This window comes from Aedes albopictus, chromosome 3 (genome assembly GCF_035046485.1).
Source record: "Aedes albopictus strain Foshan chromosome 3, AalbF5, whole genome shotgun sequence".
Classification (NCBI taxonomy): Eukaryota; Metazoa; Arthropoda; class Insecta; order Diptera; family Culicidae; genus Aedes; species Aedes albopictus.
In genome coordinates, this window is record NC_085138.1 from 325,715,544 (window position 1) to 325,742,922 (window position 27,379).

At 43.0% G+C, this 27,379-nt stretch overlaps 2 protein-coding genes across 8 annotated transcripts in view; one reads left to right on the forward strand and one right to left on the reverse strand.

Annotated features, from left to right (window-relative positions):
• LOC109623365 (low-density lipoprotein receptor-related protein 1) overlaps window positions 1-27,379 on the reverse strand; it is an 880,389-nt gene that overhangs the window by 714,938 nt on the left and 138,072 nt on the right. The gene's annotated exons all lie outside the window — the stretch shown is intronic.
• LOC109623332 (sorting nexin-14) lies at window positions 12,088-21,206 on the forward strand. The gene is made up of 7 exons (XM_020077871.3): window positions 12,088-12,476; window positions 12,542-12,674; window positions 13,457-14,294; window positions 14,360-14,630; window positions 20,201-20,443; window positions 20,518-20,699; window positions 20,765-21,206. The coding sequence occupies exons 1-7, from the start codon at window positions 12,364-12,366 to the stop codon at window positions 21,163-21,165; spliced, it is 2,181 nt and encodes a 726-aa protein (XP_019933430.3). The 5' UTR covers window positions 12,088-12,363; the 3' UTR covers window positions 21,166-21,206.

Consider the following 27,379-nt stretch of genomic DNA (forward strand, 5'->3'; position numbering starts at 1 on the left):
CCGGATTTTCATGTTGTTAGCAGTTGTCAAAATCCGGGTAACGCGAAAACCCAGATCCGTTGAATCTGGGTAAAATTCTGGGTAATCGGCACTTTGTCATTTTCCGGCTTGAGAAAATGGCAGCAGTTAGGAGAACGCTGCAAATTATGAATGTTTTCGCGAAAAATATGCCGATAAATGGCGGGAAAACACTCGAATTATTCCGGGGAACTGTTTTCCTGCATCAGGTAAGTGAACAGCACATGGAAGTTGGGAGCTTTTTATTTAAAATCTAAATTCGAAATAAATTCTGGAGCTCGATTAGAATAGGTCGTATGTGCTTTCGTCGATATAAAATTCGATAAGTTGGATTCGCTTCTTATAGCGGAAACTGTTGAAATTAAACAAAATTAATACATACAAACGATTCCTTACTTTTGTATCGCACGACTGTTCGGACAACGGTGGACGATTCACGAAAAAGACGAACCGAAATAAAACGCGTACGTGATTAAAACTTAACAATTTTATTACGGAACGTTAAAACTATCACGCGACACAAAACAATCTTAAAACTGAACTGTCACAATCAAAACATCTTCCTCACACGAGTGACAGCTTTCTCTGTCATCGGTGAGCCCATCGGGAGTAGTTGTGCAACCGGGAGTGTTGCCAATCCAGTTCTGTTGACCACAACATCTCCCCTCTCAATATAGCTGATAAGGGTCGAACCATCGTGGCTGCTTTCTCGGGCGAGAAGATCGCCGTGGTAGAACTACTTTAGGTTCTGATTCGGTTGCAGATTCGAACCCAGTAGATGTTGTAGAAGTTGACTCCGAAGACGACTCAGATATCCTTGGAACCTCCATACCGTTGGTGCTTGATGATGAGTCACATTTCGGTGTAGAAGACGCAGGCTGCTCTACAACTGGAACTGGTGTCACCTCTGATGCTATTTCATTTGATGCATCTGTAGGCTCGGGTACCAAAGGAACGGATCCGTATTCTTGCGACACTCTTGGTGACTGAGCTAAGTTCCATGCTGACAAAAGAACATCTAACGGAAGAGGGCTCGCAGTATTCTGCCGTATTGTGTCCCCGCCTAAACGACTAGCAGAGTTGCGACTACGCAGCTGATTTATGTGTGAACGTACCATTTGGCGAGTATCAGTCCACACGTTGTACATTACATCGCCCACTCTTTCGAGAACAACGCCGGCGACCCAAGACCAAGTGTTCCTCGAATATACCTTTACGTATACAGTATCGTTGCGGTTGAATGATCTTTGCAGTCCATCAGAGCGTGTATCTTCAACCGTCGAAAGTGCTGGCGGTGGGCGCAGTAATTCAAGACTAGTTCGAATTTTACGTCCGAACAAAGCCTCCGATGGTGACTTGCCTTCAGGTACGGAGCGGTTTGGAGTGCTCCTGTAAGTAAGCAAGAAGATGTCTAAAGCTTCGTCCAACGTTCCTCTCCCCTCTTTAATTTTTTTCACAGATCTTTTGAAGGTGTCTACAAAACGCTCTGCTTGGCCGTTTGACTGCGGATGATAAGGGGCTGTAGTGAGGTGTTCCACACCGTTCATTGCACAGAAACTTGCAAAATCCGAACTAGTGAATTGCGTTCCATTATCGGACACCAGGGTAATCGGCATTCCTAGCCGGGCGAATATACCACGTAGAATGGCAATCGTAGCTTTGGTACTAATGCTGTGCGTTCGAACAATTTCCGGCCATTTCGTCAAAGAATCGACCACAACCAAGAAGTAATCGCCGTCAACTGGTCCTGCGTAGTCGATGTGTACACGTTGCCATGGACCGCTTGGTTTGGGCCACGGGACTGGCTGAGCGTGAGGAGGAGATTTCGCAACGGACGCACACTGGTGACACGCCTTGACGTAGCCCACGATGTCCTCGTCGAGCGATGGCCAGTACACGTAGCTCCTAGCTATTGCTTTCATCCGTTGCATTCCGGGATGGCCTTGATGAAGTTGGTCCAAGCATCGTTTCCGAAACGGCGATGGAATAACGAGTCGGTCAGCGAACAAAATGCATCCGTCCACTACCGTGAAGGATTCCTGTCTAGCGTAGAATCGTTTGATGTCCGGCTCGATTTGCTCAGGCTGTGGCCAGCCGTTTTGAATGTACCGATATACCTTGCGAAGTAATGGATCTGCCTGGGTGGCTTGTGAAACAAGTTTGAAATTCAGGGGCAGAACGTTGAGCGTATCCGCAGCTACAGATCTGACGTCTTCCTCGAGAGTAACGCTGGCAATTACGTAGTCTTCATCCGGTCTTGCATGCTGACTAATCAATCGAGACAGAAGATCGGCGTTGCCGAATTTCTCAGTCGGTACGTACTCGATATCAAAATCGTAAAGCAGCAAGGTAAGGGCGAATCGCTGCAAACGGTTGGCCGTATACACTGGAATGCCCTTCTTAGAGCCGAAGATACGAAGAAGTGGAGCGTGGTCAGTTTGCAGACGGAACTTACGGCCAAATATCATTTTGTGGAACTTTGTTACTGCAAAAATGATGGCCAAACCCTCTCGGTCCGGCTGGCTGTAGTTTTGTTCCGCCTTAGTAAGTGCTCTTGAAGCATGCTGTATAACCTTGACAGAGCCGTCGGGAAATTTATGGCTAATTGTTGCCCCGACACCGACCGAAGACGCATCAGCAGATACAATAATCTCTTTCTTCGGATCGAAATGTGTGAGTAGCAGATCTGAAGTGAGGATCTGCTTGAAACGATCAAAAGCCTGTTGACACGCAGAACTCCACACGAACTTCGCATCGGATTTGAGGAGACTATCGAGAGGGTAGCGAAGCGCTCGCATATTAGGAACGAATTTACCATAATAATTAATCGCTCCAAGGAAAGAGCGCACCCCTGATACTTCGGATGGAGGCGGAAGCTTGCGGATCGCCTCAACTTTGGCTGGATCCGGACGCAACCCGTTTTCGTCTATGATGAGCCCGAGATAGTCGATTTCTGGTTTACCGAAGGAGCACTTCTCGGGTCGGATAGTGAACCCGAAATCTTTAATCCGTTGGAGAACTGCTCGAAGATTGCGGTCATGTTCTTCCTGGTCTTTGCCGCCTACAACAACATCGTCGAGATATCCAGATGTCCCTGGTAAGTCTGCCAACATCGTATCGATAAGTTGTTGGAAAGCCCCTGGAGCTATCTTTACACCTGGAGGAAGGCGGTTGTATAGGTAGAGTCCACGGTGAGTATTGATGGTTAGCAGCTTACGAAACTTCTCGTCGACCGCCACTTGCAGAAACGCATCTGAAAGATCAATTTGGCTGAAAACTTTACAGTTGGCCAATTTAGCGAATATATCCTCTGGGAGAGGCAGAGGATATTGATGCGGCTGCAGTGCAGAGTTGAGTCCAGTAGAATAGTCTCCGCAGATCCGGATTGCACCATTCGCTTTGCGCACGACCACTATTGGAGCAGCCCACTCCGAGTAATCAACCGGTGTAATGATTTGTAGCCGCTCCAGTCTGTCCAACTCTTGATTGACGGCGTCCTGCATGGCGTACGCGATGTAAGAAGTGGTACAACCGTACGAATAAAACACGGAATTTAGCGGTTACACGAAGTAATTTATTTGTACAACCTTCTTGGCTTACTGCCTAGCACGAACTAACTAAAGCTCCAGAAGGGAGACTTCACCAGATGTGACAATGTTGCCAGTTATTCAATCTCGTTACACGCTTTCTTCTTTTTTTTTAATTATTCTCGAGCATTATTTATATAATCATTATTCAAAGTTTTCCTAACACTATGTTACGTGGTAGCCGAACACCCGCGGCGACTCGGGGTTAGTTGGATACAAAAATTATAGGAAAGGATTTTTGGGATAGGAATCCTAACTAATCATATCTACGCGGTGGCCGAACAGTTCTACCGCTTCTAGTTTGATAAAACCTCTGAGAAGTATCACGCGTTTGTGAACAGGCGGATTGGTTGCCATCTATTGGATAAGAGGCGTCCGAGACATCAACATCAGAATCGCTTGCGAAGCTATCCTGACGAGTGTCATGATAGCACGATGAATCAGAAGATTCACAATCTGACAAAATGGGTTCATGTGGTGGAATACAACGAGGGGGAGTGTTTGCCTCATTTTGCTGGGACACAGGAGTTGCTGGATCTACCCGCACAGGAAAAGGTTGATTTTTAGAATAACTTCCCGATTTGTGTGCATCTTCTTCGTACAAAACGTCGCTTGGATTAAAACCTTCATTTGTCGTTCGAGTGATGAAACGTCGATTGCGATGGAAGTGATTACCGAAAGAATCCTTCAGCACATACGATCTTTCATTGGCGTTTCGTACGATTTCACCATAATGCCACTCCTTACCGTTCTTCTTGAATAACACCTTTTCACCCCTGTTCAACGCTGGTACATCTCTTGACGATCTGTCATAGTAGTATTTTTGCTTTGAACGCTTATTGACTAGCTTACTCCTAATCTCTTTGTTGTTGAAGCCAGCATGAACAAGCAATCCCTTTGCTATTGGAAGACGAGATTTGAGTTGCCGACCAAAGAACAATTGCGCTGGAGAAAGACCCATGCTCGAAACAGGAGTAGTATTGTATTCCAATAAACGATATTGAAACAGCCCAACCTCTCCTAGCTCAAGGCAACGTTTTAGAATGTTTTTGACAATAGCAACACCTTTCTCTGCCAATCCGTTACTCTGAGGATACCGAGGACTAGAGAATTTGAACTCGATATTGCACTTATTCGCATACAAGTCAAATGCGGCAGAATTGAATGGGACATTGTCACAGCGAACCTGAGTCGGATAACCATACGTGCAAAAGATGCGATCAAGAACCTCAATAACATGTGGAGCAGATTTTTCACGAAGCTTTTCGGAAAATACATACCCGGAGTACGCATCAATAATAGCCACATAATCACGTCCCCCATATTCATACAAGTCTACTCCTATGCGATGAAATGGATACTCTGGCAGCGATGGTTGAACTAAGGACTCCTTCTGCAAATTCCTTGTGAACTTTTCACATATGCGACAACTTTTAACAAGTTCAGTCAAATCAGCTGTCATACCTGGCCAGAAAAACTGCGATCGAGCTCGAGCTAGTGTTTTTTCAATACCCAAATGCGGCGCATGCAGCCAGTTAGAAATGCACTTCTGCATCACAGTAGGGATGACCAACCGATGTTCCTTGAATAGTAACCCATTTTCATAGTGTAGCAAGTCCCGATGCTTATAGAAAAGCTGGCCCAAGTCGTCTAGTTGATGATAGGCAGGCCACCCATTTTCTACATAATATGCAATACGACGGTACCTTTCGTCACTGTCAAATTTCTCGACATAATAATGGTAATTATCAGCCGAGAAACATACCTGTTGAGAGACCGTGTGAATCATGCCGCTTAATTCTTCGCAAAAATCAGCATCATCTGGAAGAGGCGCCCTGGATAGACAGTCAGCAACAAGCAAGTTTTTCCCCGGAGTGTAAACTACTTCCATGCCCGGATATTTCAGCAGATGCAAAAACATACGCTGAAGTCGAGGGGTTACGTCATCTATATCCCTTTTCACTAGAGCCTCCAATGGCTTATGGTCTGATTGTACTACAAATCGACGGCCATGCAAATAGTGATGAAACTTCTCACAAGCAAAGACTATGGCTAACAACTCTTTCTCGATTTGAGCCCATTTCTGTTCACTTTTAGACAACGTTCGAGACGCGAACGCGATTGGTTTCCCATCTTGCATAATGACGCTACCCAGACCATCCTTTGAGCTATCGGTTTGTACAATGACTTCCTTATTGGCATCAAATAGTGTCAAGACAGGTGATTTTGTTATGGAAACGAGAAGATCATTTAGCTCATGATCGTGATCATTCGTCCAATTCCACTCAACATCATTTCTGGTTAGGTTACGCAGGTTCGCAGTGCGCTGTGAGAAATTCGGGATAAACTTGCTTAGGTATTTCAAAAGCCCGAGGATACGGAGAACATCTGATTTACAACAAGGCTTAGGCATGTCGATAATTGCTTGTATGTACGCCGAATCTGGCGAAACTGTACCGTTGGATGTAATGTGGCCCATAAATTTAACTTCATTTGTGCGATACTGAATTTTTGATGGATTGAACCTAATGTTGTTATCCCGAGCTCGCTGAAGAACTTTCGACAAGATTTCATCGTGTTCTTTGAAATCCTTTCCCGCAATTAACATATCATCAAAGTATACTTCGACACCCTCAATATCCCCAAACAACTGAACCATTCGTTTTTGGAACATCTCAGGCGCGCTGCTGATGCCAAATGGAACCCGCCTCCAACGAAAACGACCGAACGGAGTCATGAATGTAGTCAAATCTGAGCTTTGAGAATCTAGCTCCATCTGCCAAAAACCATTACGTAGATCCAATACCGTGAAAACCTGCTTTCCATTCAAGCGGCTGAGTATATCTTCGATTTTCGGAATCAAAAAGTGTTCCCTTTTAATGCAAGCGTTTAGCGGTTTTGGATCAAGACAGATCCGAAGAGAACCGTTTGGCTTTTCAACGATTTGCATATTGTTAACCCAATCTGTCGGATAATCCACTGGACAAATGACTTCTTGTTCAACCATAGACGTTAGTTCAACCTTCAAACGCTCGTGAAGACTCATAGGGATTCGTTTCTTGTAGTGCAGTGTTGGTACCGAGTTTTCTTTTAGGACAATGGAACATGTTCCTGGAAATTTACCAAGACCTTCAAAAACTGTTTCATTTTGCTGCACAAACTCTGTTTTACTTTCGGGGAGCTCTGCAAAAGACCTAACTGCGTTCAGACGCTCGATCAAACCAAAAGCCACGCATGTCTCAAGACCCAGTATGGGTTCAAAAGAATCATCAACCACCAAAAAGCTTGCAGTGTGAGAAACGTTCTTATCAGGATCAACACAAGGTAGAGAAATACGACCAAGGATATTTACTTTATTCGAACTATAATCAACGACATTAGGCACAGAGGCATCATTCACGAAGGGGACATTCAACCGTTTCACGCACTTCATCGGAATACAATTCACATCAGCTCCTGTGTCCAGCTTAAAATCCACTGGATAGTCTTCAACCAAATACCGCTTTGTCCACCTGACGCGTGATACTCTAGCGATGCCACAATTCGAACTCATTCTATAAAGCAAATTAGACGTACAGTGTGATGTTACCTTAGATTCAGCTGAGCTAATCTCACTTAATCTACTTTTACCTGATTCACGCCAGTTGAGAGTATGCACAAGCTCTTTGCTCGGCTTACGCTTGTCGACCAGTCTACGGACGTCTCGGTTTCCTCCTCGTTCTGTTTTCGTCATTCTACAGCATCGTTTGAAATGACCGCGTCGTCCACAGGCGTCGCAGTTCACGTTCCTCGCCGGGCAGACAAGGCGATGTCTTTCGTTGTAACTCTGACCGCAGTTGTAACATGCCGCACTCTTGATGACTGTCACCGCTTCCTTTTCTTCCTTTACTTGTTCTTCCACAACGACGTGCAGTTCACTGTGTCCCTTGTTATCCAGAATTTGCTTGTTCTCAGCCGCCGCTTCATATATCTTGCATGTCTCCACCACGTTTCGCAAAGGTTCGTCCTTCCCGTCCAGTAACTTCAGTTGAAGCTTCTTGTCCTGAACGCCAATAATGATCCGATCACGTAGCATTCGATCAGCATACGACGCATGACATGCAGAGCATTCGAATTCACAGTACGCAAGTTGAGTTCGGAGTGCTGTTTCAAAATCCGCAAACGTCTGCTTTTCTTTCTGGACTATCATATTGAACTTGAATGCCTCCATGGCAACATTCTTCCGCGGAAGGCAGTAGGCGTCGAACGCTGTGATAACATTCGCCAGCGTACGTTGTACATTTTGCCCACCACTTCCAGCCGCACTCACATTTCCTGTTGAAATACCAGCAGCAGACGCACCTCCAGCAGCACCCACAGCAGCAGCTCCAGCCCCAGCAGCAACATTACTAGCGGTCGCCACTCCAAACATACTGTCAACATCGCCAGAGTTTGGAAACAGTGTGTTGTATATTTCCACTCCGCGCTCGCCAATGAGCCACAAGAAAGTTGCAATTTTATTGCGCTCCACATCCGCGTTTTTGTTACTGGCGATCATATAGATGTAGAACTGCTGTTTCCATTTGGGCCACTCCCTGGCCAAGTTTGAGCAGTCCAATGGTTGCGGCAATCGTTGATCCATGCCTGTAGCGAATTTTTACTCCGGCTCCGTTTGTTTACGCCTCCCAAACTGTCAACATCGAGATCGGCGCTTTTCGTGCAGTTTACTGTCAATTATCTGTGCAAAGCTTTTCGTGCACTCCACAGCACGGCACTAATACATACGCCGGCAACTTGATCGTTCTCGAACCTGTCCGCTCAAGTTTGCACTTTTTCGCAAAGATTGCGAATGAACAAAACTCCGCTTTTCAAACAACTCACGACGATTTTCACGACACTATTCCGCGATTCCGCGCCCGCCACTTCTGACACCATGTAAGAAGTGGTACAACCGTACGAATAAAACACGGAATTTAGCGGTTACACGAAGTAATTTATTTGTACAACCTTCTTGGCTTACTGCCTAGCACGAACTAACTAAAGCTCCAGAAGGGAGACTTCACCAGATGTGACAATGTTGCCAGTTATTCAATCTCGTTACACGCGACAGGCCGCTTGGGGCAGAAGACTGGTTTACAACTTGGCTTTAACTCGAACTTGACGGTCGCCTTGTTGCACAAGCCAAGATCTCCGCTAAAAACTTCAGGAAACGTCGACTTCAGCGTCTGCAGAGACGCCGGAGAGGAAGATATATTGCAGCAGAAACTGTCCATCGGAATTGACCAAAGATTGAAACAGTCGACCAAATCTGTCCCAAGGAGTTTTATCGGCTTTTCTGTTACTCTGACCACCGCGCTCCGTGTAGTTGCACCTATAGAAACGTCGCACAGAAATTCGCCCTCGATCGGCAAAATGTTTCCTGAGGCGGTCTTCGCGTGGACCGTCGATGGTTTTAACACCGGACTCCCAATTGTCGTCCAAAGCTCCTTGCTAATTACGGTGATATCCGAGGCAGTGTCAAGCTGCAGCTGGATTTGTGTTCCGCACAGGCTGATCGTAACAAATTTTCGCCGATCCTGTACACTGCATACGTCCACTGTTACCACCTTGCTGTCCACCGATCGTTTCTTCTGCTTCTTCTTTTTAGTTTTCCGTGCGTTGTTTGCACTGCTGCAATATCCTTCGCGGTGCCCAAATTGGTCACAATCTGAACACTTATGTTGTTTATAGCTGCAGTTACGGTTGAAGTGCAATCCACCACAGAACCAACACGGCGAATAGGGTTTTCCGTCACCGTCACTCGAACGCTGGTCAGGTGAATCTTCTTCACGAATGTTGTACTGCCTCCTGCTGTACTTGATAGCATTCACTTGATCGAAAGAAGCTGGCCCTTCAATCATAGCAGTGTCGTGTTTTAGATTAAAGAGACGCTGGCATTCGTTGGAAAGGTGTTCAAGTGTAACATCGTTGGTTTCTTCGATCTTCGAAAGGAGCCGGGTCCTGATTTCGGCATCGCTTTCGGATTTTAAACCACAGACGTATATTAAGCACTTAAACTGCTCCTCTGACAATTTACCGAGCTCAAACTCTACACAAGCCTTGTTTACCCTACAGGCATAGGCTACGTGATCTTCGGTAGGATTTCGGGTGATTTGTAGACAACGGTAGCGCTTACTTATCACAGACTCCTTTGCTCCGAAGAGATTCTTCATCTTCTCGACCGTTTGACTGAAGGAGAAGTCTTTCGGTAGTCTGGGAAGAATGAAGCTCACGTATCTTTCGTGCTCAACTGGTCCCAGTTTGCGCAGCAGTAACCTCACCTTCGCTTGATCATCCAATCTGGAAGCATCTTTTTCGAACAACTCATCGTAGCGAGTATACCAAGACGCAAATGTTACATTACTGTCCGGTTCATAACGAAAATCCTTTATGTTGTTCGCCAAAGAGTCGAGGATTTGCTCCGGATTGTAGGGCGCTTGCTGATCTCTCGATGCCGTTAGAGTACGAATCAGCTCTTGATGGCGAGCATCACTTTGTTGCATCATCTGGAACATTTGGCCCATCATTTGCTGCATTGCTGTCACAACCTGACTGAGCTCCGATTGGCCTATCCCGTGCTGCTGAGGAGAAGTGTGAACGTACGATGGCTGTCCAGAGGGAACGAACTGTTGATGATGGGTTGCGGCTCCCAGCTGCTGCTGCTGGTTTGGGAGCTGCTGCTGTTGATCACCATCACGCAGGATCTGTGGACCCGTGGCTCCTTGCTGCATATTCAACGGCTGCGGCTGCTGCTGTTGATTCAGGAACTGCTGCGGTCGGTCTACATCCCGCGGATCACGTCCTTCTTCCATCGCACTGTAGCTTCTTTTCCTCCGTTTACGCGCGGGTGACGAAATGTTGGGTTATATTGAGATGACTCGATCACAAGAAAAATACCAACAATTCGCACAAACTCGTCGCCACTTTTGTATCGCACGACTGTTCGGACAACGGTGGACGATTCACGAAAAAGACGAACCGAAATAAAACGCGTACGTGATTAAAACTTAACAATTTTATTACGGAACGTTAAAACTATCACGCGACACAAAACAATCTTAAAACTGAACTGTCACAATCAAAACATCTTCCTCACACGAGTGACAGCTTTCTCTGTCATCGGTGAGCCCATCGGGAGTAGTTGTGCAACCGGGAGTGTTGCCAATCCAGTTCTGTTGACCACAACACTTACAAAACAGTCTTTCGGTTTTATCATTCAAAGCCATCGAAATATTATCCATATTTCTACCATTGCTAAAATAAACTGATCGAATTTTATATCGACGAAAGCACATACGACCTATTCAAATCGAGCTCCAGAATTAACAAAATGAAGGCCCCGGAGGAGCTGGGTACCGTTTACCCAGATTTTGCCACCAACATCGGTAACCCAGATTTGAGTAAAGGTGCCTTTACTCAGATTAGAGTAACTGCAGTTTTGCTCAATCTGGGTCGCTTTGACACCAATCTGGGTAACTGAGGGTTACCGTGCAGGCCAAGTATATTTCAAGCATAATTTTTCAAATCGTCGTATCTAACTTTTTCACTGATCTGAGTAAATTCATGGTCAATGTTGACGACCATTTCACTAAAATAGTTTTTTATAAAAAGACTTTTCATAAGTTTTTTCGTGCTTAACATCACCAGGGATATAGCACGCACTAGGTAAGAAACAAAACCTACTCATTCCATATCATTTTCACAATGAATTTTGACAAAAATACACATACACCGGGTTGGTCAGAGATACGTCATGCCAGATACGTCGCTTTTGTATGGTGCCAGTTTGGTGTATCTGTTACTTTTGATTTTGGCTAGATACGTCGTTTGGTTTTCTCATATATCAAAACGGTGTATCTATCAGTAAAGTTGTAAACATCAAAATAGTTAGATACGTCGTTTCGAAAAATATGCTTAGTTAAACAAATTAAGCAATAAATCATCAAACAGTGATGTGGGTTCTTCAATTTGCTTTATGAATCATGCATGCAGCAGGTAACCCGGATTTGTTTACATTCTCGAGTTACGTCGGATTGAAAAATTATGCTTGATTTATTCATTCACAAAAAAATCTTATTTTGAACATTATGAAATTTGAACATTGGGATATAATAGGTTGACTGACTGCATGTCGATTTCACGCACACATCCAAGTAGAGTGCATCCGTCAACAAGGCGAATGACATGTTTTGTTTGTTTACAAATTTTAATCATTTATATACCGCATTTAGTTCACCACTGGACTGCGAACTGAGACTTCATAAGTGCGAAAACGTAAATAAAAGTGCGCGTTTGCATCAAATCAGGTTGATGTCTTCGGCGCACTATTTCTTCAAACTATGGTGAACAAGTGCTCTGAAGACACCGAGTTGATTTGATGCAATCGCGCACTTTTATTAGCGTTTTCGCACTCGTGAAAACTAGTGCGATAGTCCAGTGGTGAACTAAATGCGCTATATTAAATATACAAATATACAAATTTTGTAGCTTAGACAAACCAGTACCTCGTAATTTAGACCATCCAAACCTTTGTTTCATTACCTATCCTAATGATTTAAACAGTTTGAGCTGAGTCATAATTGCTCATAGTGATAATTGGTGTCAATGTTCCGCGACAAAAAGTGAAAGCATAATGTTGTTGGCGTTGTAGACACAGCGCCAAGTGCAAGTGCACATCATATCGATTTGTCTGGATAGACGGAAGTAACAAAGGTACCTGCAGCCCTGTTTTACACTCGATATGCTGTTTTATCATGTAAAGGAAGTGCTGCTAAAATTCTATCAGGATGACGTAGCTAGAATGGTAGGATTGAGCATTATTTCGCTATCCGTGATTGTCGGATGCTATGTCAGGTGAGCGATAAGATGGATTTGTATATTGTATGCCATCAATAAATTGATTTATTGATTATTTTCAGCTCTATCTTGGGTCTTTTTATTGTGGCGTTTTTCATCAATGGCTGCGTTGCAGCAGTAATTACATTGAACCATAAGGATCGCGTCGGACATTACCTTCAAAAGGTGAAGGATTTCTTCGGATACAAGGATTATGTGAGTACCTAGTTCAGTGTCGTTTTCGATAGTAGGGCCTGGGTGCTAGTAATAGACCCTTTAGGCCATTGAAAATTACTTCTGCGGCTTTCTAGCAATGTAATTTCAATGGATTGTCCCAGAGTGAAGTTTTATGACAGGTTTCATGTCCCCTCTTGGACCCCACCGAAAACCATTATAGGATTATTTACAAAATATCTTAACGCCTATACTGCCCCTATTCGCATAACAGTCTCATGTTTGCTGGGTTTCCTATTCACATGGGACTGTTGTGTAAATGGGGGCAGTAGGTATAGTGGACCCCCCTTTTGATTTCCATGTTATTTGCCTCGCTGCCGACTGTGCCTTGCCTATAGTGGACCCTTCTAAATGTGCCTATAGTGGATCCTTTTGAGTGACTATATTAATTGATTGAAATAACAGATTTTAGTGGTTACTGGGCTATCCGTTTGCCAGGAACTGCTGTGCAGCAATATAATTAATATTCTTCCGATGGAAGTTGCCCGGAATCAGTTGATTCGGGCATTTATATTTGGGTATTACTGCGAGGGCCCCAATATAGGCGCAGGTTCCATTACTAGCCCCAACCCTACTGAAAGCTCAAATTGACATTTTTGTCTGTCCCAACAATGTTGCCTACCCTCTGAATATACCTGATTAAATTGTAAACAAGTGTGAATACTTAAAAGTACTTTTTTTTTTCAAAGCCATAACTTTACTATAAAGAGTCTGATTTGCAACTGTAACTCTCCAAATTAATAATATAAATTTCCCTTTTACAGGATCCACAAAACGCATTGGAATGCGACGTCTGCGGCAATGAGAAATGCCCTCGTCACAATAGAAATGCCGTAATACACGAACCCTGGAAAGGGTTCCTTATCGACCCGGACCTCGACGATGCTGTTGATAATTTTTTCTCGCACATACTTGATGGGTTCATTTGTAATTGGTATGCCCAAATATCGCCGGACGAGGAATTCATCGTGAACATCAAGAGCAATTTGCGTGACGCTCTATGTAGACTTTTGATCCGAGCTAAAGAGTTAGACGCCCCTACGGTCATCACTACCCGTTTGCTGCCGACGTTCTTTATTCATTATGAAATCATTGCCAAAATGCTGCTGGTCAACAATGTGCCAATGAATCTACTGGCGAAAACTTTCCACACCGATCAGTACCCGATACATCCGGCGGTACTCAACCGACAGGCAGAGCAAAGCTACCTGAGGGGAGTGGCCAAAGTGATGATACCTCGATTGTTCACCCAGGAGAACATCAACTGTAAGATATTCTCCAACTTGATCAAGGAGTTGTTGACTTTTTGGGTGTTGCTTCCTCTGTTGGATGTGATCTCTGATCCAAATCTGATCAACTTGTTGATAATTGCCGCCACCGATAAGCGTCAAAAGGAAACGAACCGTTCGAAAGAACAAAGCTACGAGAAGGTGGAAATTTTAGAAGATTTCGTCGAAAGAAGTCGAGAAAAGGTCGAATGTGGTGTGAAGACAATTGTAGAAGAGGAAAATATTCTGGAAGATCAAGACAAATTGTACTACTTCATGCAGTTTCTGATCAAGGAGGGATCGGTTGAGTTGTTGCGATTCTATTTAGATGTTGGTAAGACTTTTTTTGTCCTCAAACGGACAACTGGTAAATAATTTCTTTTCATTTGGAATTATCAGATAGTTTGAACAAAGAATTAGAAGACCCCCACATCACCACCGATCCGACCAAGCTGTCCTCGTTGCATCAACAATCGGAAAAGTTACTTCAAACGTATCAAAACATGATGAAGAACGAGAAGGAATCATCGATCGCCACTACGCTGAACGAAGCTCATGAACGGATCAAAGAAAAACTCGAGGAGAAATGGAGGAAACAGTTCAGCAAAACTTTTGAGTACTTTGAATTGATCTACGGGACTAGAGATATTAAGGATAACTCAGATAAAAAGTAAGTTGAAGTATTGAATGACTTAGTTTGAGCATTAGTCGTTTAGAATTCTTACGCACGATTGATATTTCAGTTATTAACTGTAATACATTTGTGATTTATAGCATATTTGAAGCAATTGTTAGTTGTGGAAGAGAAGTGCTGAATCTTCCACGTAATTTGAGCATGAGCATGAGCATGATTGACCGCCCGCGGTTGCTCCTCTGTTATTGCAAGGACATCTGCATTTACACAAAGAACCAACAGATGATGCTTGGGATTAGCTTTCTCTTCATTGTGTAAATGCTGCAATCCCAATACTTTTCAATAAGCAATACCAGCGCCGGCCGCGTCCGAATGCAGGTCAATTGAGGATAGGGAAGGAAATGATGACGTGATTCTCGCTTAGGCCAATAACCGAGGAATTCTCTGCGTTACTACGAGAAATCACTAGGAGTTTGGACAGGGGAAATGGAGATGTGTTGAGGATTTCGACGTGGTAAACAAATGTAATGTTTTGATTCGCGATTAATAATGCGCTCGCGAAGAAATACCCTTCTAAACCTTGGACGACGAACGCGATCTATTGTGCCTCAAAACTCACCCTACGTAAGTTATTCATTCGCAACTAAGGAGAACACAATGCTAAACACCGACGCATCTGTAGTTTGCGTTTCCGCGCGAGACAATGCTGAACGCGATCGATTCACAAGTATTAACAAAATAACACGGGATAAATAAATCAGAAAGATCTTACCGCATGGATCGCCGTCTATCTTTTACCGACTCTCTCTTTTATCCAGAAATTCATGCAACGTTTATTTGAGTCAAAACATTTATTCATTTGGGCTAAAATATTACAAATGTCGACACCGAAGATGACGAACCATTCAAATTTTTGTGTACATGCAAAAAATGAAAGAAAAATATTTATTACCAACTAAATGTGCATTTGGAACTAGCGCCGACACATGACGTGACGAACTTTTCAATATTTGTTAGATAAATACACAAAACCCAGTGCAGAATTTTATACATCCTATAGCATTAATTATTGTGATAAAATGGAACGAGCTCACCAATAAGCATACTTCGAAGTGTCCAGTGCGTATGTGCTGCAGCATCTTCCACAAACTGGCCTCGAAATCACACTGAACCGCTACAACAACACACGGGTACGACGATGTGCACATTCAAATTGTCGACGACGACGCGGCCGATCCGAATGAAAAAAGCGGCACTTCCACTTTGCCTCCAAAAAACACTTAACCGCCCCGTACGAAGACGAGCACGCTCGCAGGACGACGACGCGATGCAACGACGAACCAAGACAGACTGAAATGTCATCCGCTGCCAACGTATCTAAATACCCAAGGTAAGAGATTCCCGCAAATGTCAAAAATGAGACTCACCAACACATCTGCGTTAGTTATGAAAAGTTGGTGTTTTGACGTAGGACTACGTCTCTGTTTTCTATACCCGGTGTCATTTCAAAATTTATGAAACCAAGAGCGTTACGTTTGAGTGAAAGATTTTAAACGCTCACAGTACCTTTCCCACTGAACGAAATGATAAACAAATCCCGTTATCCGAGAGATGAAACTCCCGCGTTCAATTTGTAATATTCGGTGAACCTAAAAATCATTGATAAATAGTTAAAAAGTTGTTTTAAAGTTAGACATTGAAATCGCTGAAATCTATAAATATGGGTAGCGGACAAATTTTCTCGTTCAGTATACCAACGCTCTCTGATTGGTGCGCATCGTGGGGGCAACTACGATGCAGGAAGGAATGCGATCATGCGAGAGCTGATCGTCAGTTCCATTTCGACCACCGTCGAGGTGACACCTCGAGCTGGGCAGCGGCACATCGACTCAGCGACGACACTTGGCTATCGTACTGATAGCACCAGGAATCTCATTCACAACAGCAAGCGGCGGGCCAGTTTTCGATTGCGTCTAGCGTTGAGCGCGGAGAAAACCAACACGAATTGCGTGGCATTGTAAATTCATCAAAATCGTCCATTATTCAAACGGTTCTTTTCAGAGCCATCGAAAAAGATTTCTCAAGAGTTAATTGGATGAATTTCCACCCTCGATCGAGAAAGGTGTAGTGCAATGCAAGGACAGAGCGGCGTTTCTCAGCAAAAGCAAAGCCGGTCATTAATCGCATGCGCGGCAGCAAGCGGCGGGCCAGTTTTCGGTGGCGTTCAGCATTTAGTGCGGAGAAAACAAACACGCATAGTGGCATAGTGAATTCATTTAATTTTCTTCCTAAAATTATTCATTATCCAAACGGTCCTTTTAAGGACCATCGAAAATGATTTTTCAAGAGCTGTGAATCGAATAATTCCATTCCAACGAACGGGAAAAGTGTAAGTAGTACAGCCGAAAAGTGAATGATTTTGAATGCTTGGTGACTCAGCCAGCAACAATTATGACGTCTAATTGTTCCACCCGGACTTTGGCAACGCATTATCATATCCGGACCATTTTGCGTGAAAATGTTTCAATTCATTTTCCAAATTAAAATGATCTAAATCATCTAATATTTTGGTTACATTATCCGTTCAATGGAAATTTTCTCATTTCTCGGTTGATTAATCGTTTGATGCGTCTGGAGCATAAGGGGCGGGTCATGCAAACGAAATTAACTGAAAAGCCAGCCGAATGGGAGGAGCTTCATCTGCCAATCTAGGGGTATAAAAGCAGTGTTCTCTGTTTTCTTTCGTCATTTTCGTTGGATCAGTCGAGGAGGTTGGAGGTGGATGTCACCTCCAGCAAGGCAGCAGCACAACAACCCAGCGACTACTCTCGGCTATCGTGCTGATGATAGCACTTGGAATCGCATCCATGGCAGCGGCGGTGGGCCAATTTTCGACGGCGTCCAGCATTCTCCGCACTCCGCAGCGAAAACCAACACGCATTGCATGGCATGGTGAATGCATCAAAATCGTCCATTATTCAAACCGGTCCTTTTCAGGACCATCGAAAATGATTCCTCAAGAGTTAATTGGATAATTTCCAACATCGATCGAGATGTAGTAGTGCAACCAAAAAGCAAAAGACAGAGCATCGTTGCCAGCAATAGTGAAACTGGTCATTATTGTAATCCACGGCGGTCCAGTTTTCGGTGGCGTTTATCATTCAGCACGGAGAAAACCAACACGCATTGCGTGACATGGTGAATTCATGCCATTTCGTTCCTAAAATCGTCAATTAATCAAACGGTCTTGTTCAGGACCACCGTTAATTATTCCTTAAGAGTTTGTGAATCAGCTAATTTCATTCCATCGAACGAGAAAAGTGTGGTGCAATTGAGAAGTGAAAGATTGAATACTTGGTGGCCCAGCAATAATGATGAAGCCGGTCACTAATGGCCTAATGGTTCCACCCGGAATTTTACAACGCATTATTCTATCCGAACTATTTTGCGTGAAACATTGTTTAAATAAAATTAAGTTTAAACATTTTTCGAAAATGTTCGAAGGTGAATATATGACGAAGCCACACCTAGAATTTTCTAGAGCACAAATCTGAAGAACCGAATGTCGGTTTGCGCTTGATCGTTTGGTTACCCGCTGGTGGTGAATCGAAATTATCCAATCCGTTCAATGAAAATTTGCTCATTTCTCGGTTGGTTAGTTGCTTGATGCGTCTGGAGCATTCGGGGCGGGTCATGCAAACAAAATAAACTGGAAAGCCAGCCAAATGGGAGGAGCCTAATCTACTAATCAAGGGGAATAAAAGCAGTGACCTCTGTTTTCTTCCATCATTTTCGTTGGATCAGTCAAAGGGAACGGATGTCACCTCCGCAGCTGCGCACCAATCCTGCGATGACTCGGCTATTTAGCTGATAGAACCAGGTATCTCATCCACGGCAGTAAGCGATGGCAGTTTTCGATGGCTTCCAGCATTCAGTGCGGATAATTTTCAATTGTCTTGCCGAAATCTCCTGTTATTTAAAAGGTCCTTTTCAGGACCAGTGAAAATTATTCCTCCAGAGTTATGAATCGGATAATTAAAAGCGACAGACTGAAAACTTAGCAACAGTATAGCCGGCCTCTAATTGTTGTTCGCGTAACTATACAACGTATTGTTAAATCTAGAATATTTCATGAAACTGCAATCAAAATTATCTAAAATTTCGTTAACAGCAATTGAGTTGTGTCAAATACACATGGCGACGGTTGCGCCATCTGTTCATTTCATAGCGGCAATTTTAGTTATTTTAATGATTGTTGCGATCGCAATATGATGTTTGGGAAGCTATGGCTTAACGCCTTTCAATATTATAATCATTCTTTCCTTTCGATGAAAATTCTTTCAAACTACGGTTGAACATTTATCTTCAAAATAAAATAATACTCAACCCTCAAGTGATGGCCAACCGCGCGAGTTACGGAAGGTTTAACTAATAAACATCTTATGAATGCGTTCAGTGAAATGGATCACATAGGTAACAACTTTAATCAACACATCACTCCGCCGAATTGAATTTTGCCAGCATACATTGTGTAGGCCTTTTATGTGATAAATCCGTTATGCATTTATTTACGAAGGTCGGACAACAATGACACGAAAAATCAGCTGATTTAAGACTTCAAATTAAAGGGCCCATTTTAATATATAAAAGTCGGAACCTCATTCCAGCCTTTGTCCTACGTCAACATTGCGGTTATGTCTCAGACATTACCCACCCCTAGTTTTTACACTAAAATGTCATTATTTCAGCAAAGTTTGTAAAGTTTTAGTAGTTTGGATGTTTCTAAATGCTGAAAAAATATGTTTAGAACCAATTAAAAAAAATTGTTACCGATTTTCAAATGGCGATATTTCCTGTTTTATTGCATGGAAGTCACTTTTAATCCAGTAAGATGCAATTAAATAATTGCTTCTATGATGAGAGTGCTTAATTTCTTAAGAAAGTTTGCTAAATAGTGATGCGCCCATACAAATCAGCGCAAATTTCATAACTATTTTTTGCTTTTTTCCTTTTCTCACTAATCCGTGAATATTAGCGGGAATCTCTTACCTTGGTATTTAGATACTTTGATCCGCTGCTGGCATCACACGACCGGCTCGCACGAAAACTAGTTTTTTTTTATCTCTAAAAGCACGCGCACAGGACGACGACGCGATGCAAAAGACGAACCAAGACAATAGAGTTAATAAACTATAGAGGACGAATGTCGCTGCTGTTCCCTTTGTTCTCGCTCGCAAACATGTCGGGTATCTATCTGTCAAACTGCATACTTTTTCGCTCCTATTTTTCGCCTATCTCCGCCAGCAAGAGATGTTTCGGCAGCGACGCCAGCGACATTCTTCCTCTATAGTTTATTACCTCTATTACCAAGACAGACTGAAATGTCATCCGCTGCTGGCATCACATGATCGACTCGCACGAAAACTAGTTTTTTTTTATCTCTAAAAGCACGCACACAGGACGACGACGCGATGCAACGACGAACCAAGACAAACTGCCAATTGTTAGTTGTGGAAGAGAAGTGCTGAATCTTCCACGTATTTTTTATTAAAATCAATCACTGTTGGCGTTTTCCAAACATATTTTATTTTTGTCCTATCCTACAGACTACCGGAGGGCGGTGGAGGTTCTGGAACGAAGCTAAGTTCGAAATTCAAAGAGGTGATCCGCGGTGCTGTTGATGGTGCTCCGATCGAAGCCACAGAGGCTCCTACCGTTTGGGATGCCCTGACGGACAGTCAACCGCAGAACAATACCATATACAGCTCAGTAACGCAGAAGCTCCGCAAGGAGAAAGGCCAGAGCTTGGACGCCTTCATGACTACATTCATGCATTCCATTGAACAGAGGTAAATTGTTGAGTCTAGTTAGCATTTGGAGCATTTGTTGGAATGAACATAGTGAAATTTCCAAACTTTTTCAGTCCCGATATTGGCGAGGATGTGATAGAAGTAAAAAGTACAACGAAGAAGAAATTCAAAAAACCGGGAGAAAGTGTGGTATTTGGAGAGCTGTTCGATCAAAAGGCGGGTTCGAAGAACACGCACACAACTACGCTTCTGTCGCACAGCGTTCGTGGACCATCGCAATGCTTAGTCTACATACGTAAGTGATCGGCAACGCAAGATCCGACGCAAAATAATGATACGAGCTGTATTTCCTCCCTACAGTGGTAAAAATTCTCAACGCACCGATTCTGCTGGTTCGCCTGGCTTTGGCCTTCTGTTGCGTTTCTCGTAAAACCGTGGACACGTTAATTCACACTGCAATAGCGCGATTGCTACGCGTAGGACTGAAAGAATCGCGCCTAGCCGCCCTCATCAATCTGCTGAGGGAGATTATCTTCCTCAAAAAGCTTCCGGAACCAACGCCAGCGGAGCTGCTTCGAAGGCAACAGGAAGCTCGCAAACGTTTGGAGGACCTCCGCGCCGGGCTAGGAAATGTGGCCAACGTGCTGCAATCGCCGGTGTTGAACAAACACCTAATGTACTGTTTGTTCGATATCATCCTGGGCGAGATGTATCCAGAGTTTGAAAGCCCCGCTGTGGCATCCGTAAACGTCGATAGGTAAACTGTCACTATAATATAATAATAAAATACAAATACCTAATCCACAGACAAACAGACGTCTCACTCTATTCCATGCTCATCGTTGCGAGAAAAAACGACTTATTCAAATATTATTAGTTCGCAAATCTCCCGCTTGCAGCGCCACAGGCGTCTATCATGACATTTGACAGCCATGCTGCATCGCATGACTCAAAGCTGTTATTAGTATTGGTGAGATCGGAAATGTGTTGTTTGTTTTGATTTTTCTGGAAAATGGGACGCAAATGTGAGTTTATCACCTGTCCGAATCGAGAAGGAGAAAGCTGTGCAAAATCCTTCTTCAGGTTTCCCCGTGACGGCCAAAGGTATGTCAATTTAATGAAAGATATAAATAAAGATTGAACTCAAGTTTTAATTGTGTCTAAACCGTCAAAATAGGTGCGCACAATGGGTGTCATTCTGCCACTCCAAGCTGCTGGCGATAGAATTTTCTGAAGGCGGACCAGACGCTGTTAAAAAACGAGTTCTGTGTTCTGACCACTTCAGTTCTTCGGACTTCAATAACAGCATCCGTCCCCAGCAAGGGTAAGTAGAGTTACTAAAACTAGTTTGTATTCAACAAGAGTATTGAAAATGCTTTATTTCGAATAGACTGCGTAAAGGCATCATCCCGTGTTATCCCGTAGAAGTAAGCGCTACCTCGCTCACCTGCTCAGACGAATCTGGCCATCACCTGCAAGAAGATGACATTTTAGACGAAGTCGAGTATCTCGACTGCTCATCATCAGACGAAAACACTCCCGAACTTGAATACTACGATTTGGAGTACTTGGACGATGCAGACGTTGCACAACCAGGACCTGGAACTTTACCGTGCCAACCGGACGAATGTCACTTTTCAACGGTACTGCTAAGCATTGAACCGGCAGATCCAGAGTTTCTGAACGTTTACGAATCAAGTTCGATTGATTCTGTACCGGAACCACCGACAACGCTAATTGAGAGCAACTATTCCGATGTGGTTCAGTCAAATTCTGACAAGCGTTCTCCACTGTATGCATTAGATACACCTTCTTTACAGTGGAATTCAAGTTCGGATACCTTTGTCCAGCATTGGTCAAATGATGACACTAATTCCGAGTCCATTCCGGACTATAAAAAGCTTTTTTATGAGGAGAAGAAAACATCTGTTCAACTGCGAGAAGAATTAGAAAAAACAAAAAGGGAATGTCGAAAAACTAACCAACAGACTGAAAGAAAAAGTAAATGGAGGCTTGAAGCAATGAAAAGAAATAAGAAAACAATTAAAAAGTTGAAAATGGAACTGAAGCAGCTTCGGAAAACTAAATCCAGCGATACTTCATTGGGCGAACGTGTCAGAAAGAACCACCCTGTGCTACACAACAGTTTACTAAACTCAACAAGGAAGCCGAAAGGACGTCGATATAGTCCACAAATGAAAAAATTTTCTCGTGGGGCCTACCTTGCAGGACCGGCGGCATTTCGTTATATGCAACGGGCGAAAGTTTTGAATTTGCCCAACAAGTCAACTATTGGAAGATGGAATTCTGGATGCACAATGACATCAGGGCTGAATTTTTCTCTGTTGAACCGCTTGGGTTCTAAAATAAAAGGCTTTAACAAAGCGGAAAAGGCTGTCGTCTTATCCATTGATGGAATGTCGTTAAAAGCTGAAATGACATATAACGCCAAAAGCGATACTTTTGTGGGGTTTCCATCCATTGGAAACAACCGTAAAATTCAAAAGAACGACCCAATGGTCCTAGCAACAGAGGCTGTAGTACTCATGGTCTCGGGTATTGGCGCTCTGAATCCAACGCGTTGGGAAACCTACGACGTAAATGACCAACGCAGTGTAAATGTAACCAAAAGGTTTTGTTGAATTGAAGTAAGCCATGAATTTAATAATGCCAATAAATCATTCCTTGTTCAAACCTGTTCACAACCAGACGTGTCTTTACTAACAGGTTATGGGCCACACGCACCATAGCTACGGTTGCTAGTTACAGTAGACAACAAGCTTGAAGATTTTTTCAAACGAAGTATTTTCAAAATAACCAACTCCAATACTTCTGTCGCTCTTCTCCCCTTCGGTTTGAATGGTAGACGCTGATGTTTTCCTTCAATACACGGAACGCACGGATTACTTGGAGGCTTTTCATTGGTGTAGTCCACGCGAAGGGGAGAAGAGCGACAGAAGTATTGGAGTTGGTTCACTCCGATCTTTGCGGCCCTATGGAGACGATATCGATTGGAGGAAGCAAATACTTTCTTACGTTTATTGATGATGCCAGCAGGAAGACATTTGTATATTTTTTGAAGTCGAAGAAAGAAGTTCTGGCTGCCTTTCAAGATTTCAAAGCTTTCGTTGAGACACAAACCGGTAAGAAACTGAAGCGATTAAGAACCGACAATGGAAAGGAGTATATAGGAACGAATTTCGAGCGCTACGTCCGGGAAAGCGGTATTGCCCACGAGACAACGGTACCCTACAATCCAGAACAAAATGGTTTAGCAGAAAGGATGAACCGATCGATAGTGGAGCGAGCTAGGGCTTTGTTGTTCGACGCGGGATTGACCAAACGTTTTTGGGCAGAAGCTGTCAGTACTGCAGTTTACCTTATAAATAGGTCACCTACCAAAGGAGTCACCGTTACGCCAGAGGAGAAGTTCACTCAAGTACGACCGGATTTGTCACACCTGCGAGCGTTCGGCGCGAAAGCGATGGCGCAGACAGACGTTCAAGTTTGACTCAGCAGCTTGTGTAAAAAACATGGCCGCCACAAATCGCCAAGTGGCAATCAGCGAACAGATGGCGTTAGCGACGTTCATATTCAATCGCTGCCTCACATGTGCGTTGCACCAACAACTGTCACCACGGTCGTCTTCCAGCCGGATGGCGGGAAAAGACCGCACGTGTTGCACGCTAATAATGTTTCCACATAATTTGTGCAGAGTAAATGACTTTTATTTAATGTCTAAAATCTTTTGCACAAATTAGCGCAGGACTCTTGTAAAATATTTTACACATTAGTACTTTTATTCTACATACATTTGCTTGAATAAAACTGCATTTGGATGAACTTCACTCGCATTGGGAAATCTTTGTGAATGTGACGCACATGTAGGAATGATTTTGACAGTGTTTGTTTTGATTTTATTTTTCGGTGGGTGGTAAATTGGGTGGTAAGTAAACGGCTGGAAGCACGTGGTTTCTCAAACTGTCAACTGCACGCGACTGCACTGTGGCAATCGGTTGCCTAGGTGTCGCTAGTGAAAATTTACATAGAAAATTTGAATAAATTTGTTCGAGCTAGAACGTCTGTCTGCGGCGATGGTATACGTACCGAAGACAAGACGACAGAAATGGGATAAGAAGTCTCAAGCATGCTTGTTCGTTGGATATGCGGCAAATTCCAAGGGCTATCGACTGTACGACCCGCAGACTGGTAAGATTTTCATTAGCCGGGATGTGATCATCACCGATGAAGATGTAAGCAGTAGCGATCGTGGTCAAGGAGCAGGGCGCAAAATTTTCGAGCAGACGAGTTGAAGTTCACCGTGCGGAAATTTTCATTCACTTGCCTGCGTATTCATATTCAGCTGCTCGATACTCATTTGTCAACTGAATGAAAGTCAATGAATATTTGTAAACATCGTACAAAGTGTTAAATTGCCGATAAAATATTAACGTTTCAATTACATTTAACGGTGCTTTACACAGATCTTTTCCCATTTGATTGTTGTGGAGTGTTTTTGGATGGAATCGTAGCCATAAACGTAGGTAATTATGAAGATGTTTCTCGATCGGCTTCATATTCAATGACTACGAATTGACTGACTGTGTGAAGAGGGAGAGCGAAAATGAATTTGTTAGTTTTGAATGTTCAGTGCAGAATCATTCAAATTCGTGCTGATTTCAGTCAATGACTATGAACATTTTGCACCCTGTCAAGGAGAAACAGTTGAAGCGAATCAAATGGAGCTGTTGACTGAACGTGTAGAGGATTCAAACCCGAATGTTGAAGAAGCGATTAATGGCTGCGTATGTGTTAGATTAGATTAGATTAGAATTCAATTTTATGTCGAAACTGAAGAGTTGGCACAAGAAGCGTTGGGAACGGCCACATTTGTTGAGTTTTTCGACAAATTGTTCGATTGTTTCAATTCCAAGGCTTCGCAAAACGAAAACAAAGTAAGTTCAAGTTGTAAAAATTGTAAAAATTAAGCACTCTATAAGACGGTTTATAAATTACATAAATCACATTTTCTCTTTTTTTTATAGATGTACCGTGGAGCTATTCAGAGCGAATCGTGTCATTGGCCATTTCTTAAACAAGCTCAAGTGCTACTAAACAATATGTACTTCACGAAAAATTCATGTTTCGACATAAAAAAGGTGATATTTCATTTAATCAAGCATTAAATTTAAGTGTGATTCTAATACTATTCTATTATCATCTTCTATCATTCTTACAGGCGTCAAAAGAATCGAAGACATTAACTGCAAAACAGCGCCACCCAAACTTTGTTGATGGGTTCATCGGAAATATAAATGCTTTGCAATGGCTTTGGGACAAATTGCATAAAGAATTTGGTTTCCTCTGCCTGTCAACTAATCACTTAAATCAGGACCCGAACGAAAATTTATTTTCGGAAATAAGGCGAAGATGTGGGCGGAACGATGCTCCAAATGCAATTCAATTTGCAGCAGCTTTCAGAAATGCTGCACTAGCTGCAAACGAGAAACTTCAAGATGGAAGCAATTGTGAACCCGATAATGCTGCCCCCAGGCCCCTGGCATGAATGAAATTTATCGTAGCCAACATCTAACTGCCTTATACTCATATTCGGGCAAATTGAAACAAGCGTGTAATCAACAAACGCAGCTTTTGTTTGATGTTGTGAGCCACACACGAAATCACATTCACAATGCGTGTTTGTTGGGTTGCTTTATTCAACTAATCGCATGCTCCTCTTACCGTACATTAATATTAAAGCGAGTTTGAAGTGTTTTGTGACCATAAGCGATGGAAAAAATGATTCCAAAAACTGATCAACAAACCAAAATAAACGTTAAACAAAAAATTGTTGATGTTTTCGCATTTGACAGTGGGCGCTATTTATTAGCGCCCAGGACATCCTGTCTACCATGATTCCAATGCATTGATATAGGCCGTGTCAGGGGCCTGGCTGCCCCACTTTGCGACAGTAGCGACCTGGACATTGAAGAACTTTGGGAGAAGTCGGACTGTAAACCACCTTTCAAGTACAAAGTTCTACCATTGAAACCGACCACGCTGGACGAGTTAAAGAGCTCAATGCGCTAATGTATATTTTGGGAGCTGCAGTAGCTAAACTTCCACATAACACGGAGAAAAAGCACGACAGTTTGAAACAACAAACACGTTTGTTGATTCATAAACCAACAAAATAGTAATTTCAAATCGAACATTTGTTGTTTTTACACCACTATTTTGGTTCGATACAAACCGTAAAATTTGTTGTTTCTACTGCCAGCTTTTTCCTTCATAATAACGAAGGGCGTCAGTTACTTTGAACTACTATTTGTCATTTTTACCGGAATGCAACCGTTTAATTTTACTAAATCTAAGGTTAATTCAACCGGCATACACAAACCACAATATTAGTTTGATTCTACCATCCCTGTGGTTAAAACAAACCAATATTCCGGTTAACGAAAAAACAACAAACATAATAGTTCAAACCAAACCAAGTTGCTGGTTTGTTTTTGTTCTTTTTTCTTTTTCCTTATTTCACAAGCCACATTCCACATTTTTCTCATTTTGCGAAGTCTGATCAGTGATCGAGCAGTTTAGTATTGTAAAATCTTCTGCTATTTTTTATTATTTCATAACGCTTTACAGCTCCAGGTAAGTTCAAATATTTGAATATTAAATGTGTGAAACGATAGTCTTGAATATCATTGATTTTCAGAAAACAGTAGCTACGTGAAACAATGGCCTTGAATCTTGGCCCGGATCCCCGGTGGGATGGATATTTGGTTTGCCAATCTGCTGGATTTTGATTCTGCGCCGTGATTCTCGTTGTGTTTTAAGATGAAATGAATGTATGCCGGAGGAAAGTTGTAATCAAGGAACGCCGTGAAAGTCGAGCCGCTAGCAAAGATCCGGCATCGTCAGCATGTGATATTTCGTTATTATAATAGTTATGTCAGATAATTTATGGGAAAA

Coding starts and splice junctions, on each gene's coding strand:
- LOC109623332 (XM_020077871.3), top strand. CDS start 12,364: ATGCTGTTTTATCATGTAAAGGAAGTGCTGCTAAAATTCTATCAGGAT. Junction 12,675..13,456: donor TCTTCGGATACAAGGATTAT/GTGAGTACCTAG, acceptor TCCCTTTTACAG/GATCCACAAAACGCATTGGA. Junction 14,631..20,200: donor AAGGATAACTCAGATAAAAA/GTAAGTTGAAGT, acceptor CCTATCCTACAG/ACTACCGGAGGGCGGTGGAG.